The sequence below is a fragment of the Lissotriton vulgaris genome, chromosome 6 (assembly GCF_964263255.1).
Source record: "Lissotriton vulgaris chromosome 6, aLisVul1.2, whole genome shotgun sequence".
NCBI classification, from domain to species: Eukaryota; Metazoa; Chordata; class Amphibia; order Caudata; family Salamandridae; genus Lissotriton; species Lissotriton vulgaris.
In genome coordinates, this window is record NC_141694.1 from 1468941012 (window position 1) to 1468959176 (window position 18165).

The 18165-nt window shown below is 46.6% G+C and overlaps 1 protein-coding gene and 1 long non-coding RNA gene across 4 annotated transcripts in view; one reads left to right on the forward strand and one right to left on the reverse strand.

The window, feature by feature from the left end:
- Positions 1 to 18165, forward strand: part of LOC147709001 (uncharacterized) — a 398890-nt gene that overhangs the window by 142508 nt on the left and 238217 nt on the right. For all 3 annotated transcript variants that reach the window (XM_086927594.1, XM_086927593.1, XM_086927592.1), the window contains exon 4: positions 7919 to 7964. In XM_086927594.1, the coding sequence (XP_086783720.1) occupies positions 7919 to 7964 (46 nt within the window). The remainder of the gene's footprint in view (positions 1 to 7918; positions 7965 to 18165) is intronic.
- The window catches only part of LOC147709002 (uncharacterized), a 290481-nt gene that overhangs the window by 90308 nt on the left and 182008 nt on the right, over positions 1 to 18165 (reverse strand). The window lies entirely within an intron of this gene.

An 18165-nucleotide genomic window follows, 5' to 3' on the forward strand; every position in this document is an offset into this window, starting at 1 on the left:
GGGGAAGCACAATTTTCGCTTTTTTGCGTGCGTAAGCAGTGCCTGTTCGACGCTTCCTTTTAGGTGGTTTACCAGTAGTGGGGTTTGAGGATAACTGAGGGTTAGGGGTCGGGTTCTGGGCGCAAAATGCAACTGGGAGGTTGGCTTCATCTACGTTGGAATATCGCTCTAGCGATGGAGAGGGGGTGGAGTTGGTAGAGATCCGATGGACATCAGCCTGTGTAACTACACATTGAGGGATGGCAGGGCGTTCCGGAGTAACCGAGGTGGCTATGTGGCCTAGGGAGGATTTTTTTGAGAGCGCTATCACTTGTGACAGTCTTCTGGCAGCACCCAGTTCTAAGGACACCCGGGTTTGTAATTTGGATATTTCATTATCAATGGCTATGTTAGTACGGGTGATAAAATCGTCCATAGGGTCGCTAATTTGCGAGGCTGCCTTGGAGGTCTTGCTCCGAGTTGCCCTGGTACTCATTTCTTATGGAACAAGGGGATGATTGCCTGTAAGGAAAAAGCGATGGAGGGTGGGCCAGTCCAGTCCTCTCCGACCTCGAACGGCCTCAAACGGCCCGCTCTTTGCCCGGTCTTCGCCCCGGTCGCTCCCGCGCAGCGGGTGCTCTGCCTTAAAATATAGGGTAGGGCAGTGGGCGTTGCCGGCAGGGAGAGTGGCCACAGGTGTTGCACGCAGGGACTCCTGGGCAATGGAGTCCCTGCTCGCCTGCTCGCAGCCCTGCCGGTGACCGAGATGCCTGGTGGGTTGAGGCTCCCCCGCAGAGTGACCTTTTCCGCAGCGGGACCTGCGCAGCGGGTCCGGCAAGTCGTGGGGTGAAGGTCCCAAGCCTGCTCCTGACTTTCAAAATCGCCTCCTGCTCTCCTCCAAGTCCGATGACAGAGAAAGGTTTCCCACTACAGCACGGGAAACGCTGCAGATTTGAGCCGCTGTCAGGGGGCGTTGCCGGCAGGGAGAGTGGCCACAGGTGTTGCACGCAGGGACTCCTGGGCAATGGAGTCCCTGCTCGCCTGCTCGCAGCCCTGCCGGTGACCGAGATGCCTGGTGGGTTGAGGCTCCCCCGCAGAGTGACCTTTTCCGCAGCGGGACCCGCGCAGCGGGTCCGGCAAGTCGTGGGGTGAAGGTCCCAAGCCTGCTCCTGACTTTCAAAATCGCCTCCTGCTCTCCTCCAAGTCCGATGACAGAGAAAGGTTTCCCACTACAGCACGGGAAACGCTGCAGATTTGAGCCGCTGTCAGGGGGCGTTGCCGGCAGGGAGAGTGGCCACAGGTGTTGCACGCAGGGACTCCTGGGCAATGGAGTCCCTGCTCGCCTGCTCGCAGCCCTGCCGGTGACCGAGATGCCTGGTGGGTTGAGGCTCCCCCGCAGAGTGACCTTTTCCGCAGCTGGACCCGCGCAGCGGGTCCGGCAAGTCGTGGGGTGAAGGTCCCAAGCCTGCTCCTGACTTTCAAAATCGCCTCCTGCTCTCCTCCAAGTCCGATGACAGAGAAAGGTTTCCCACTACAGCACGGGAAACGCTGCAGATTTGAGCCGCTGTCAGGGGGCGTTGCCGGCAGGGAGAGTGGCAAAGGTGTTGCACGCAGGGACTCCTGGGCAATGGAGTCCCTGCTCGCCTGCTCGCAGCCCTGCCGGTGACCGAGATGCCTGGTGGGTTGAGGCTCCCCCGCAGAGTGACCTTTTCCGCAGCGGGACCCGCGCAGCGGGTCCGGCAAGTCGTGGGGTGAAGGTCCCAAGCCTGCTCCTGACTTTCAAAATCGCCTCCTGCTCTCCTCCAAGTCCGATGACAGAGAAAGGTTTCCCACTACAGCACGGGAAACGCTGCAGATTTGAGCCGCTGTCAGGGGGCGTTGCCGGCAGGGAGAGTGGCCACAGGTGTTGCACGCAGGGACTCCTGGGCAATGGAGTCCCTGCTCGCCTGCTCGCAGCCCTGCCGGTGACCGAGATGCCTGGTGGGTTGAGGCTCCCCCGCAGAGTGACCTTTTCCGCAGCGGGACCCGCGCAGCGGGTCCGGCAAGTCGTGGGGTGAAGGTCCCAAGCCTGCTCCTGACTTTCAAAATCGCCTCCTGCTCTCCTCCAAGTCCGATGACAGAGAAAGGTTTTCTATTTTGTAAAACACGGGGCCCAAGGGATTTGAAATCTCCCTGGGCTCTGTGAGGCTTTTTGCTCACAGCAATAGCGGTGAACAAACATTGGAACGTTGGAGCTCCGGGCTTCTACTGGCTATTAGAAGCCTTAAAAGCCCAGAGCACTCCGTTGTTTTAATTGAGCTCCCAATATTCTAGTGTTCTAATATAGCCTTAGAGGAAGACCTAGTGGGCTCTACTGGCCGTTAAAGGACTGCTCCATTGTTAAAGGCCGAGGCCGAAGGAGAGGGCTTTTAACAAGGGAGCGGGCCTTTAATGTCTGGTTGAGCCCACTATGAGGGCTATAAGGTTATTAGAACATTCCTTCCCTAGAGGGCAGAATGTTCTAATTACTAAAGACAAAGGCCTCTTGGAGCCCGAGGAGTTTAAATCCCCTCGGGCTCCGAGAGGCCTTTGTTCAGTGCAGCAACTGTGAACAAAACAACATTTGAATGTTGCTCTGTGGGCTACTACTAGCCCGCAAAAAGCCCAGAGCACTCCATTGTATTCAATGGAGGGCTTCACATTCCAATGTTGTATTAGAGCCTTATAGCCCTCGTAGTGGGCTATACCGACTATTAAAGGCCCGCTCCAGCGTTAAAGGTCTGAGCCGAAGTCGAGGCCTTTAACAAGGGATCAGGACGTTACTAGCCGGTATAGCCCTTCTATGAAGGGCTATAAGGCTATCAGAACATTCTGTCACTAGTGGGAAGAATGTTCTAACAAATAATACAAAGGCTTCAGGGAGCGCAAGGGGATTGAAATCACCTTAGGCTCCCTGAAGCCTTTGTTCACCGCTGTGAACAAAGAAACATTAGAATGTTGGAGCTCCAGGCTTATACCAGCCATTTTAAGCCCGGAGCTACTCCATTGTTTTCAGTGGAGCTCCCAACATTCCAATGTTCTAATACAGCCTTATAGCCCGCCGTAGCAGGCTATACCGGCTATTAAAGACCCACTGCAGCATTAAAGGCCCGAGCCGAAGGCAGCAGCAGGACTTTAATAGCCGGTATAGCCCAGCTACGAAGGGCTATAAGTCTATTAGAACATTCTGCCACAAGAGGGAAGAATGCTCTAACAAATTAAACAAAGGCTCTAGGGATCGCGAGGGGATTGAAATTCCCTGAGGTTCCCTGAAGACTTTGTTCACAGCCAGAGCTGTGAACAAAGAAGCATTGGAATGTTTGAGCTCCTGGCTTAAACCAGCCATTATATGCCCTGAGCTACTCTATTGTCTTCAATGGAGCTTCCAACATTCCAATGTTCTAATATCAGTTCATATTCATCACAAGTCTTAACTGTGGCATCCAACTTCAGTGCTATCTTGTATTGCATATACCCTATCAATTTTTGTACATAAATCCTACCTTAGTCTCCATGCCTCGAGAAGAACAGAATGTCATTAAATTCACACGCCTGATTCCCGCCAGACCAATGTTTCATTTCAACTTATGGTTGTCGTGGGAGGCTCCCGGCTCTCATTTTGGGGAACTGGCACTTATTATTTTGCTTCAGCAAGAAAGAGAGCAAACAAATAAAACGGGAACATAGATGAGACTGAGAAGACAGACTTACGGAGATGGCAGACGAGACGGACACAGACGTGCTGAAGATAGACCATGGCATAGCAAAGGTGCCGGCTGATCAATAACTTACGATAAGAATAGTTCAGTTGGCCCGTGTGCCGCTGCACCAGTGATAGCTACGCCCCTAAACACAGAGAGAAGCCAAGGAATCACTATGGGAACAAGAGAATTAAAATAACCTTAGGAAAATAAACATTAACAAGCATTGAAAATGGAATAGGTCTCGCCTTTTATTAAGTTAAAGCCATTTGCTTTGCTAATGGTATTTTATAGCAAAGCAAATGGCTTTAACTTAGTTAAAGGTGAGACCTATTTGATTTGTAATGCTTGTTTTTGCTACAATTGGTATGAGGTGCATCAAACCAGTTGTCATGACAGGAGTCACAGCAGTGCGTTCCTTTAGTATATGTACACGTCTCGTGCACTATGTAACAAATATTTTTCCTTAAAGCAGTAAAACACCTACGTTGATATATATACACACACAACCTATTTTCGGTAAAGGTAGCGCTCACTGTAACATTCAGCGAGTCTTGGTGATACCGCACTTTGAATACTTATTGATGGGAGGAAACAACTAACGTTAAATAACAGTTTGCAACAATTTAGTTGGGTGCACTTGGAGCACAAAAGTGTTGGAGCACTTTAATGGAGATAGTTTTTCTGCGGTTTTGACCGGAAAGGGTTCCTAAGAATTAAAACGCAAAAGGAGGGGGTTAAAACATTCCTGTGTGATTTTACTAGGCATAAGACAACGAACGTAACAAGACAGAGGATACGTCACACAAAAAAACTCCATCTCATGAGTTGGAATTCAAGAAGGAATTCAAGAAGGTGGTAAAGACAGGGCTGCTCCCAAACCTGCTACTCCTACCTTCAACAACACAACGGCGGGCAACAGCGCACACAAAAGGTATGTATATAAAAAGGTATGCAGGTATATTCTCAGCCTCTAAGCGTAACAACCCAGGTACAAGCACATTCAAAGGATGAGGTGCTTGGACAATTTAAACGCTTCCCACTTAACAGTTTAAAAGCTTTGTGAACAACAGAGTAGCCTCTTACTCACAACGCGTGCTTCGAAGGCTCAGCGATATGCTGCACTATACAAACTGAGGCAAAACACTTGACCTAGCATTGTCTTCAAAATGTGCCAACACAAATAAAAATACACACTTATCTCAAGTAAGACTATAACTAAGGTTAAGAATTAGTTGCTCGCTGGCACTAAAATAAGGCATGTTAAACCAAGAATGGATGGATGCACGCACTGTAATGTAAGCAGATGCAATACTCCAAGCCGTCACGTGGTGGCCAACTGCTGCTGGGCACATCCTGGTAGATAACAGCTGCGCTTGGCCGAGGGCAGTACAGGACGGGCGCCGGCAGATGAGATTTCCGCCCTCTGACAGTGACTGACAGACCAGCTGTGCTCCTGGTTGTCCCATTGTTGTGAGCGTACACGATCACATGCCGTGGCTTGCACCGCCCATCCAGATGCTGTCACAAGCCTGCAATGTGACACAGCCACGAGAAGCTGCACGCGCAGCACAGGCCGACTCTGAGATCAGCGGCTATTTATAGGCAGATCGAGGCTGCCACGGCCGTCACTACCTGCAGCTCTGCTAACAGAGTCTGCGCCGGGGTTCCCCCAAGTGCGCAGTGACCCCAGAACGCAGCTACTAGCACCGACGGATGCCGCGAGCGCCCTAATATTACGTGCTGCAGGTCAGTACATAATAACAAGAGTGAACTAATAAAGGCTACAGCATCCGTGACCAGTGTTCGCCAACCTACCCCTACCTCCCTGGACACAAGTGTGTTGGGGCGGGAAGAGAATGAGAAAACAAGTACATTCACAAGGTTCCTTTTCTGGAGTATTGGAGCCTCGAGGATGCGCGAAGCAAACAACCAACAGCACACTGTAACATCACATACTGAAGTATATTACTGGCCTCTAACGTGGTACAAGTACAAGGCCATCAAAACGTCCACGTTCAGCTACCAGCATGGAGTCATAAAAAGAGCAACACAATGGATACTTAGCAAGAACACACAAGCAGTGATCACTTCACAATACAACAAAACGTGGACTACAAAAATAACAGGGCCACGGCACTAGTAAAGAAACAAAGCCATATAAAGTGCTTCACGGCAAGCGTAAGCTGCCGCTTTCACTTTCGTCCGGAGCATGGGGATCTCTTGTCTTTATGGGGCCATGTGTTTTGAACACATGGCCCCATAAAGATAAGAAGCATTTCATGACGCACGGAAGGCAGACGAGCCTGTCCAAGTGGGCCGGCCGAAAAAGCCTAAAGTTCACGTCATAAAGAGCTCTTTTCCAATGGCTGGCCACCGTTTAGCCTAAATGGTGACGCCAGCCAATCGAAAAGAGGGGCGGGGCTTAAAGCTCTTGACTGAAACTACTCCAAATCATAAAATCTCACCGAGCGAGCTGTGCATGTGCGCAGCAATGCTAGCCGAGACCTTAAAATAAAGTAAATATAAGGGAAGGTCCGAGCACAGAAATGTAAACGAAACCCAGGCTGAGACCGGTATCTGAACATGAAGCGCTGCGCCATAGTTCTGATAAAAGGCACACTGCAGCACAAGAGAACAAGAACAACCTTCACAAAATAAGCAGAAATTAAATAAACAAGCATTTAAAAGAAAAGCAAGGTGGCGCGTTGTGCGTTCTGAAAGGCAATACATTCCTTTAGCAGATAACAATTAAAAGTGAAGCGAAAACACGTGACTAAGGAGGAATGCATCTGCCTGCCTGCTCGCTCCCAAAACCCCTAGGCCATGGGAGTGAACTTTTAAGAAGAGGTGGGACATGCACCCGCCTTTGGCTAATTGGCTACTTTCATTTTTGAGATCCACACGCAAAGGCCAATTGATGTGACAACAACATGCACAAGCTTTCTGAAAGCTTTCTAAATGTCTGGAGTAATTCCAAGAGACTCTCTCCTAGTGCAGCGCATTCGGGCTGCGCTAGGCTCGACCTAAAAAGTATGTATTTATATAGATATACTCCATTGGTGACTTCAAATGAGGGCAGGATAAGATTGTGACTGCTCTTCCTCTGATGAAATGACATGTTTGCATGTGCTAATTAGTCCCCCTCCCACTATTTTTCTAGGATTTCTTGCCTGCTTTCTAGGTTCAAAGAAGGGCAACTTCGGAATCCTGGGCCATTTAGAATTAATAAATGAGGTCTAGAGTCTGGTCCTTTCCATGGACTATGCGCCTCATGAGTCGGATCGTTCAGTGTCCCCCAACTGGTACATTTGTAAAAATATGTCTTGTCAAGAGGCAGCTTGCACCAGCCCTTTTCTCCTGTTAATGCCCCCTAAAAAAGAATGAAATAACCATGAAAGTGGGGAGGGAGTGTGGCCTAACTTTGGAACTAGGGCACCAGACAAGGTTCGAGTTTCGGAGTCACCTCAACATCCTGTGAATCTGGGCAAATACCTTATTCTCTCCCTGCTTACCATAAACAAATGTGTCCTTAACTGGTGCTCATGAGAAGCACCAGTGTTGGTGATGAAGTACTGGTGCAGAGTACCGGAAGCCACCGGCTCAAATTAAGCACTGGTGTCCCCTCTTGTCCTCTCTTATGGATTGTTTCACTCCTCTGAGCGGGGCTGTGCCATCCCAGTAATCGGTGAGCCTGGCTTCCATAGGTGTTGAGGAGACGAATGCGGGGGTTGAACCGATTCAACTTGCATGAGCAAGATGAAGACCAGGTTGAGAAAGGGAAGGGGAAAAAGGGTCCGTGGAGCTCCTCCAATAAACAACACCCAATGGATGCATATGACCCTCAACAAAAAAGAACTGCCCAAATATTTGCTTTTAAATAAAAGTAATAAAACAAGTTGGATTCTGGAGTTTGAGAGTGTCATTCATTTTCAAGCTTTCCAAAAGACAGTTACACACCAGTTCAAACGATCTCTTTCTCATTTATAAAGTAAAGTTTTTAACAGAAGTGCAGGTCTCATAAAATGTTTTTTTAAACCAAGAAGGGATAGGGAACTCTCTTTGTAGGTCGACCTCCTGCCTCTTTTCAACACCTGTTTTCATAGTTGCCTGGAATTATGTCTTTAAAGCGATTGTTCAGTTGAAAGTTCTTTTTACATTGTATTTTTGTGACACCAATAACCATTTTTGTTACTGACTGAATACTTTCTTACACACAGGATTATCTAGAAAAGAAAAGAAAACTCAAAGGGCATGATACAATAGGTAATTGCTTTTTCCATACATCCCCATTTGAAATACAAAAAACACATTTTGTTGATGATCTCATTTAGTATTGTTCATAAACAATTAAAATTTATTTTTGTTGTTCTGTCTTAAAGATCAATATGTTTATGTTGTATATGTCTTAAAGGTTACTGGATTATGGATCTAAATATAAACAGCGTTTCACGTATAAGCTTTTTTAAAGTCTGTGCTCCTATCTGGCATAGGTGTACAGCTTGTGATGCAATATATTGATAATTTAGTACTTCTAAGTCACACCAGCCTCTAAGAAAGTACCTGACATATTAGTAGGTTAAAAATGTAGAGATCATAAATATGGATACAGGATGCTGAGAAGGCTGAAGGATCCAGTGCTTGCTGATCTGGATGACTGACGCCTTCTCGGGCCACCTCAGTCCATGAATACAGTGGGGTAACTTTGGCCGTAGAGATCAATGTGCCTCGAAGTCAGGGTTAAGTCCATCCAACAAAACACTTCCACTATTCTTATGGTCTATGGTTACAGCAAAACTAGGCGTTCCCTTTAATAGATGCTAGTGTCCATCTTCGATGACCAAACTACACTCCAGCAACTCTCCCGAGTCCAGCAGACTTGGGTGCAACATTTGAGTGTTGGGACTTGCTCTTGCAGACTGCATTTCAGCAGCCAGTGACAATCAAGCGATTGTGGCTGCCAACTCGCCAAAGCAAGCTTTTCAGCTTTTGTCGCCCTGCAGCTGTAACAGGAAGTCAGCCAACTGACTCTTAGAGTTCAACTCTTCTCTCTGGGACTTGAGGATGACTTTCTTTGAGCAGATCAACACAGTCACAGTTCTCTTTTTGCTAGCCCAAGGATCAGCAGGGTCCAGGCAACAGAATTGTAGTCCTTCTTCTGGCCTCTCTCCAGTGCAGATGTGATCTGAGGTCTGGGTGCCAGGGGTGCCACTTTCATGCCCACCACTTGCCCTCGGGCGATGTGGTGACTACTAGCCATTGTGCTACCAGGTCTCCTCCCACCTGATGATGACTTTCTCTAAAGTGTGACATCAAGCTATCTCAGAGTGCAATATTCTGCCCACCCCGAAGTTGGCAGAACTCATGTCTCAGTGTGTAGAGCTTGGTAGCCCATTCTAGAGGTGTAGCTACCTGAAGGCTACACTCCCATGGGAAAACTGGTTTGGCAACTGTTTCCCTCTCTCTGTCCTCAATGCCAACTTGTCTATAAGAACAAAAGAGCAACCCCCCTCAGGTGTGTCCACCATTTGTCCCTCAAAGGCACCTTCCCCTTTGAAGCTCGCCTTTTGGGCCTACACCCTGTTTAGGCTTCCTGCCAGGGAGAGGTAACACCTCATCCAATGGCAGGCTCCTCTCGGTTCTTTGCTGGGAGTTGTTCACACATCTCCCCAAGACAGCAGAAGGCTGTCTCATAACCAGCAACTGTAAATGGCCTTGGAAAACATGGGCAACTTTCTAAAGTTGCCTTTTACTCAAAAATCACATTAAATTAGACGTGGCCATCAAGTCCGGTTTAATTTAATGATTCTTTTTATGTCTTGAAGTTCAAACTTTAGTAGTCCCATTTAGAAGTTAGCAGAGCTAAGAGGTCAGTGTTTAAGCCTGTACTTGTGTGGAGTTGTGGGTTGGGCGGACCGGAATAACAGGCGGGGAGGCCGGATATAGTGAGCTATGGTCAGTGGATTTTATTTGCAGTTTGTAGAGCACAAGAGTCTTTAGCAACAGAGTTGGATGAATGATTCCCGGGTGGAAGTGCAGGGCTGGGTTAACTCAGTTGAAGGGTAGACGCCGTGGGGTGTGATCCTCTGCTGGGCTGCTGTCGTCTTGACGAATACAGGGCACTGGTACTCCTCGGAGGTATACAGGGGAGAGAGAATACAAGGGGTTAGTCCAGTTCAGCAAGGACTATGGAGTACTTCCACCAACACCGGGGAGTGGAGGGATCAGAAACCGAACGTGAGGAAGGGCCGGTAGGGTAGGATGGAGAAGACGAGTAAGAAAGGGAATGGGTAGGGGTGTTTGTAGGTGTCAGGAATCCGTGCTGAGGAGTTTATACAGTGCCAGTGATACTTCTCTACCTATATATATAGTGCTGAGTGCTCGTGAGGGTCTATATACAGTATTTTACACTTATGTACAGGGGGAACACGGAGAAAGGATAGTAGGTACTCACATGCCCCGCCGCAACTCTCTTCCGAGTTGCGGCCGCTCTCCGGCCACCTCCTGAGGACGCCACCAGTCTTCCGTTCAGACGTCCTCTTCCTCGTCCTTGTCTCCGCTCTGCTTCTCTGCTCCGTTCTCCGTCAGGGGTTCCACGCCTACCGCTGTCTCCTGCTACGAGTCCGCTGGTGTGAACGCCTCTCCTTCCTTTCAGACGGCTTTTCTCTGTTCCGGGCTGGTTACCGTAGAAGCGCTTCCGGGTCCGAAAGGGGTCGTTTCCGGTTCCTCTACTGGTGCTTCACTTCCGGGGTCATGCGGGGTCGTTTCCGGTTCTTCGGTCTGGGTGTTTGTTGCCGGCTCCTGTGGACGAAGAGAGAGAGGGGAAGTCCGACATGGAAGGGACACTGTGCGACCCGTTGTGGAGGGGAGGGACCCCCGTCTCGGACGTCGCCCCGGATAGGTAGGGACGACTTCTTCTCCACAACTTGTCAATGGGGCTGCCAGCCTTTTTACAGTGAAAGCATCAATTTGGGGTTTTTGCTGTTAAAATATATAACAATACACATCTCACTTTTTAATATACGGCACCCTGTCTCATTAGTTTAAATGGCAAAGCTGAGTTAGTATATAACTGGTCTACTAGTCTGCAAGCGCATGCTGGGAGGCATATTTTACTTTGTCACACTTGTTGTGTCACAATAGGCGCTACAGCCCAAGAGGGTCCCTTTAAATTACAGGCCTTGCGGGTACCCCAGGTATCATATATTAGGGACGTATATGTAAGTTAACATATTGCCAATTGTTTATAAGCCTTAAGCCAATTCAACATACACTTTTATGGGTCAGGACACTGGTGCTGAAGTCTGTTAGAAGGTCTCAGTGCACCCTCAGAGTTAGACCATTAATGGTCAAAAAGTGGGGCAGAAAGTGTCAGTGAGCCTGCAAAGAGCCATTTAATCATGCTATCGGAACAGGATCAATAGTGATTTGCATGTAGTTGGTATCTGTGTAGAGTAGCACAGTGAGTAAAAAAAAGTTTACTGAAATCACCTGTGGCTGAGATTAATTAAAGCATTCCTTCGATCATGTTGTTATTCCTGTCAGGAAACACCTATGTGTGATAGGTATTCCCAGACACATGTCCCGTGCTCATCATGTCTTAGGACTGAAGATGGACCTTACCGATGAGGCCCAAGTAGGCTGAAACGGATCTGTGGTTGTATTCCCATCTGAGGGAACTTGGCATGGAGATGGAGGCTCCGACTCGACTGTTCCTATAGTAAAAGAGCAAACACTAATTTGCATATAGCTGATATCGGTTTACTGGCACATTGTTAGGAAAACAAAATACTGGAATGCAGTCTCAGTGACCACCACTGGCTGCAATTAATTCCAGCATTTCTTCAGTCACTTTGCTGGTACCCAGAGTCTGTGTTGCACAGCCGGTTAGAGAAACAGCACATACTCCCATGCAGTGTCTCTGCGGCAAACCAAGCCGCTCATAACAATCCTGCCACTGCACTCATGCTATTGAGAGCAGCGCCGGGATTAGGTGGGGAGCCTGTGCTGGTGTCCCAGGGACTTCTGGAACACCATCAGGAGAGGCGTGGAGCACTGAGGCGGACGTCAGTGTCAGAACAGGTACATTTTTTAATTTTAATTATTATTTCCCTATTACCCAATCCCGTCCTCCCGCCCCCTCACTTGAGTTTTGCAGTGGCCGCCACTGTGAAAGAGCCACTCTACAAAGGGCCCACAATAGAAACGGCCCTCTCATATGTGCCAAGGGGCTCTGAGCAGATCCCAGGCCTTTCTTCTGTTCTCTTGACCAGTGCTGGTTGTTGCCCTATGGCCTGGCATGCAGGGGTCACACCAGATTCCCAGGCCAAGAACAGGTACAAAAAAAAACCACTTTTGCCTTAATGTTTTAATTATTGGTGCCTGTTCAGGGCATCATATGGGTCCTGCCTTGTGGGCCTGGCTGGGTGACTTGAGGTTGGTTGATCCCTGAATTGGATTGTGTGTTGGAACAGCATAAACACGCAGTGGGGCATATAAATTCAGACATGTGGGGATGAAAGCTGGGGTCTGACGCTGCTGATGACTGAAGAGGCCTGCCAGCCTTCCTTTCCATTTACTACGACTGTGTTCGTCCTGGAACCTAGTAGTCAAATAAGCTAATTAATTAAAGAAATAGTAAATGCTTTACATGCGCAGTTCTATCAACATGGCCTGCTCTAGGACGCTGCTGGCAATGACAATAAAAAAAGCCTTCTCTACCAGAATGCCATTTTAGAGAGTGGTCTTAGTCTGAGAAAACACTTACACTATGACTAACATTTACAAGAAAGCATACTATATAGTTTTTAAATGTCTGTACTGAAATAGTAAGCATTGCTCTTTGAGTGATCAACAGTGTTATTTGTTAGTCAAGTAGGTAACTTTATACATATTCAGAACTTGTGTATTTTTTATGACACCTAAAGTGACTCTCTTGATTTAAGCAAAGCAATTGGGTTTACTTATCATTGTTAGTTACAGATATTGCAATTTTTTAACCATACTATGTGTTCTGCAATGGTAACATTGGCCCTCCAATCTTCTATGTGCGTGGAATCCTATTGTGTCTCTCTTCACACAAGCTCTCTCCAGCACACTCTGCCCACCACCCTGATGTACTTTTCCTCCTCCCTTCCTCTCATGCCTCCTAATGCATTCCTCTGGTATCTTCTATTCTTCTGAAATCCCTGTAGATACGGTGCTTCTCATCCCTACCCATGTACCCCTTGGTACTCTCCCTTAGATCCACCTTTGCACCCATCAACCCCGTCCGGTACCTTATATATAAATGTATGTACCCATTGCTGCTTCTCAGGCTGTTTTTTGCAGCAAGCCACTGAAGCACTCTCCATGACCCCTCGATTCTGACTTAAATACATACTCTTCCGTAGTAGGCCAGCCTCTTTCCTGAATGGATAACTGCCTGCGTGCGCTCCCCTACAAAGCAAAGAGCCTTTGGTTTCTCTATGCTCCTCCAAACCAATCCGTTCCAATAAGCAACAAAATGTCCCAATTATGAGGAATTTCTGTGAGGCTCATTGCTGACCCCGTGAAGATAGATGATCGTGTGAGCAGCCACTGCACCATGGGATTCTACCGACCCATGGCCACCTTATTCTGTTCCACACACCGTCTACTGGGAAGGCAGGCACTTGCAGTGCGGCTTAGGGACAAATGTCCCTATAATGTGTTTCCTTCCAGGAAGTAGGCACATAGTTTGCTTCAACTAATATGAAATTCCATATTGGCAGAACACACAAAGGTGCCAAGAGGCTCCATATAACGTGTGACACTTTCAACATGTCCTGGTGCTTTAGCCTCAGCAATAAAAGATCCCTTTTGTGAGACACACCTGCATTAATCAATCATTAAACTCATCTTCCTATGGGAAAACACTCATCCATCTATCATCTGCACCATTATCTACACACTGAGTCCTGAATGATGCAAAAATGGCTCCTTTTATTATCCAAATTAAGTCATCAATTCATAAACATATGATTGGTACAATGATCCAAAGGAAACCATAGTATCATAGAGAAAATATTTTAAAACATTACTCATCAATATATCATCACAGTACATTAAAAAACATAAAAAACTCATTAGGACACAATCCTCTCTAATTGTGTCAAACACACAATAGACCCCTTGACACTTCTATACTAAACCAATACTTTTTCATAATTGACGCAAGAGAAAAACCATTGCAACGCTAATTGGCACTCTAAAAATAAAATATATATCACAATAAAATATCAGACATTTTAGTGTGAGGTATAAATTGATACTCTTGAGATTAATTATTGACATTGTAATGTGATATAAATTGTTACTCTTGTGATTTATTATGGTTTGCATTGATATTTTGCATCTTAACCATTACAATGGTTTCTTTCTTTTTATTATTTTTACGAATTGAGGACTTACTTTTGGTAATAAAAGGAGACAGTTTTGCATCATTCAGGACTCATGTGTAGATAATGGTGCGGATGATAGATGGATGAGTGTTTTCCCATAATGAAGATGAGTTTAATGATGGACTAATGCTGGTGTGTCTCACAAAAGGGATCTTTTATTGTTGATGCATATCCTGTCCCTTTTTGTTAGAAGGGCATCTCTCTCATAATTGTTGAGTGACTGGTGTTTTAGCTAATGGCACTTTGCATGTTGGGATTGTTTTGCCCATGTGTATATATAAATATAGTGTCAAAAGTAAAACACAAATCCCAGAATGCAGTTTACTGTAGGATGGAAGGTCAAACTGAGTGAACAGTTAGTCATTTGGCAACTACAAATGTAGCATAAATCTCTTCCTGTTTTCCTGCTTGACATCTTATTTCGTGTCCTCTATAAGAATTCCTGTACACGCATTGTTGGTTCCAGCATAACTAGGTATAATTGATCACAGTAAGGTGATCATTTACTATACTTAAAAAATCCTGGCATTTCAATATATATTCAAAAATGTGTTGGAAAATGCACAATTTTTGTATTTGTTTCCAACATTTACTGGGAAAGACTACTCTCCACACCTCACCTAGCAGTGGTCGTCGAGCTTGCTCTTTGTGCTTACTCGCTTCGCTCAGTATAGGGTCTGGTCTGACAACCTTTTCCAGGGCTTATTTGTTTCTCAGTCGACCCCGTAGAGGACCATGTCTATCATGGTGGTCTCAAGCTCTAATCCTGAGAAACTGGTCAGTGCATTATGCGTCTGTTGCAAACATGCATGGGATGTGCTTGGAGAAAGCATGAACTCTTGTAGGACTTCATTCTTCGGTCATTTGATAAATATGAATGCAATAGAAGAGGATGCATTTCCGTTCACACTTTTAGAGCACTTTTACGGTTGGTAGCTTTTTCACTACTTTGTGTGTTCTCAGCAGAGCAACAAGAAAGCAATGGGTCTGGTGCAAGAAGGATATTAATTACCCATTTGACTGCAGTTCGGGTAGTAAATACGGCTATTATCAGGGTGCAGTGGGCCCCCAGTGTTCTGGGCCCCCGTGCCACTGCACCTGCTGCACCCATGATAGCTACGCCCCTGTACGTTCAATGACACTAAATAATTGCCTACATATAGCTCCCAAACTTTCAGTTCACATTTTATTGCATAATATTCTAATCTTTGTATCCCAACGTAGTCCCCATCTTCTATTTTATATTCTTTTCTTTTCCTTATTTGTAAAATCCACCAAACACCCAAAAATAAACTGAACTGAGTCCGGTAGAGTTAGGTAGTAATAATATTTACTGCCAAAAATTAATTTATTTAGTATTGTGTCCCATTTGATTTTACATTTTATTTTATTTGGGGATTTTTTGTTTTTTTAATTAATTGCTACTAACCACCGAAATAGTGGCATCGGAGGTCTCAAAGAGTAAGACCACATCAAGTGAGTGAAAAGCAATTCTAGGAAGGTGCAAGCACTCAGTCCTTCTGTTGTGATGGGCAATGTAAATCAGTAGTCCCACTAATAGTTTAAAATATGTCATAGCCTTGGGCTAGCAGGAGTCCAGAGCCCGGTATAAATGGCCAGCTGTCCTTAGGGATATGACTGGCAGGAATGTGATAAGGCTGAAGTAGGATGATACCAGGACAGCATGTTTATCCGAATACCAGGATGAAAAGGTGAGTTTTAAAGGATTTCCTGAATTTGTGTTTGTAGTTTTCAAACCTCTTGTGAATGGGTAACAAGTTTCAAAGGGAGATGCCCTGAATGTGCAGGAAACAGCCACTGCATCTTTGTTCCTGAATTGTTAATAGCAACTAGATGTAGCCATAAATAATTTTGTAACATTTTTGTAGTCCATAAGGTGGTCATGATAGTTTCATTTGGTTTGACCAAAATACAGTACTTGAGATGGCTATACTAAGATATGGAAAGTGCGAAAATAGCCTGGATCCAGAAACACACAGTTGGGCACTCAGGGCAGGGGAACACGCCAGTATAGTGGGCATTCCCATCCCAACACAGTTGGATGCCATCCATAAAGTAGGTATGTTTACAAGCTTATGCATAAAGAAGTCAGGCATGATGACCATTATTCTAGCCTCCTCTTGGTATCAGGGTTAGAAACCTTCCCAGATCTGAAGCCCATGATTATATCCTTCTGAGACCATTTTGTGAGCGATCGCTTTTTCGAGAGGATGTCGAAGCCTAAAACGCAATTTGCATATACTTCTGTTGTACAATATGAATGTTCAAAAGGGCAGAACTGCATTAACTGATTTACAATTGGTTACAACAGCATTTGCCATCAATTCCGAACAATAGCTGTTCTTGGTTGTTGTCCAGTGCTTCTTGCATTAAATTCCACACCTTGTGAAATGTCATCTATTTTCTACTACAACTTCTTTTTAATAGTGAGGGCAGGACCCTTGTTCTAGTTTCCTGGGACTTCTGCTCCGCTGCCAGGGACTTTTCCTGATGGGAGACTAAAGCTCCAATCATTCTTGGCCCGGAGGAGGGGCAGCCACGTTTGCAGAGGCGTAGGACCACCTTAAAATCAATAAGGATGTCCCGCAGCACGGGATCCTCATTCTAGTTTCACGGGGGGCTCTGCTGCCGTGGACTTTTACTGCTGGGAGACTACAGCTCCCGGCATTCTCGGCCCAGAGGAGATGGGGCCGCAACTTTTTGCCCAGGTGCCAGAGTGCCTAAAAATCAAGGATATGCGCCCTGCAGCGTAGGTTAGGCCCGGGCCAAGAGAGGGCCTGGAGGAGCCTGGAGGAGGCTGGTCCTCTCTTGGTTGCTCCTTCTGAGGTACCCCTGGTTTTAACTTTGTTCCCTGAAAATTTGCCTGGATCTATTTATTTCTAACCATTGTCTATTACATTTGTGGCACAACATAGAAAAGAAGAAGGTTGTAGGTTCCATGCATCTAAATACTCCTCTCCTACATCAATTGATAGAATTCCAAAGAAGGCGGTGAGTGTCATCAGCAATGAAATAGACCGCACTGAGCGAAGACTCTCCCTCTTCTCATCTAACCGGGCCCTACCCCATGCCCATCCCCATATTTCTATAGATCTGACTAGATCTGATGATATAAGGCCATCAGACCCCTTGGCCCACTTCTCGTCTTTGGCCAATAAAAAGCATGTATGTGGTCTCATGTAAGTCACCAAAAGCTCAAAACGGCTGATCAAACCTACTCAAAGGGAAACCTCTACACAGAAGGAAACTTTAGCTTTAGACTGTTACCTAACTGCAGTTTCTACCTGTGAACATCCCAATCCACTGGCAAGGGAAGTTAGGGGCTCCCGCTAGAGTTCCTCAGTCATTAGAAGACGCGTAGCCTGGCAAGATGACCGAGTAGACGTATGTCTCGGCTCTCCCGTCGGCCCATAAATAATCAGCTATCATCCTAACTCTCCTGGGTACATATTGCCCTCCAGAACTGAAGACAACGTCCAGCTGTATTCCTGGCACTCACCTGTTGATACTATCCAAGCCCGTTTGCGAGGTTTACCAACGATAATAAAGTGAACCTGGTTGGGCCGCCATCTTCTGCACTAGGCCCCTGACTCAAGCTGTGAGGTGGAGAGGGGAAGAACGTAACCTATGCTGGATATTGCCCCAGGAGGTGGAGCGGAGGTCTATCCTGCGGGATAATCCAGTAATACAGACTACCAAGACTCGGGGAAGGCATCTCGACCTACGCCTGGAACTCCCTGGGGCAGGAACACACATACATGCTGAGGGAGTATGCTGGGAAGGACGGAAAGAGAACCTGGAATCCCAGTGCACGCCTATGCTGGCAGGGGCACAATTATGTGCACAGCCCCCTGACAGCATAAAGAATTGCAAACTTTCACTGCATGGTTAAGGACAGGGGAAGCTGTGTGCCTCAAGCTAACAAGATTTCCAAATATGCGCATCTACTCTCATCACCTACTGGAGCGCAGGCAGCTCACGTAACAGAACACCAAGAGCATGCAGGAGATGAGAACCAGGCTCCT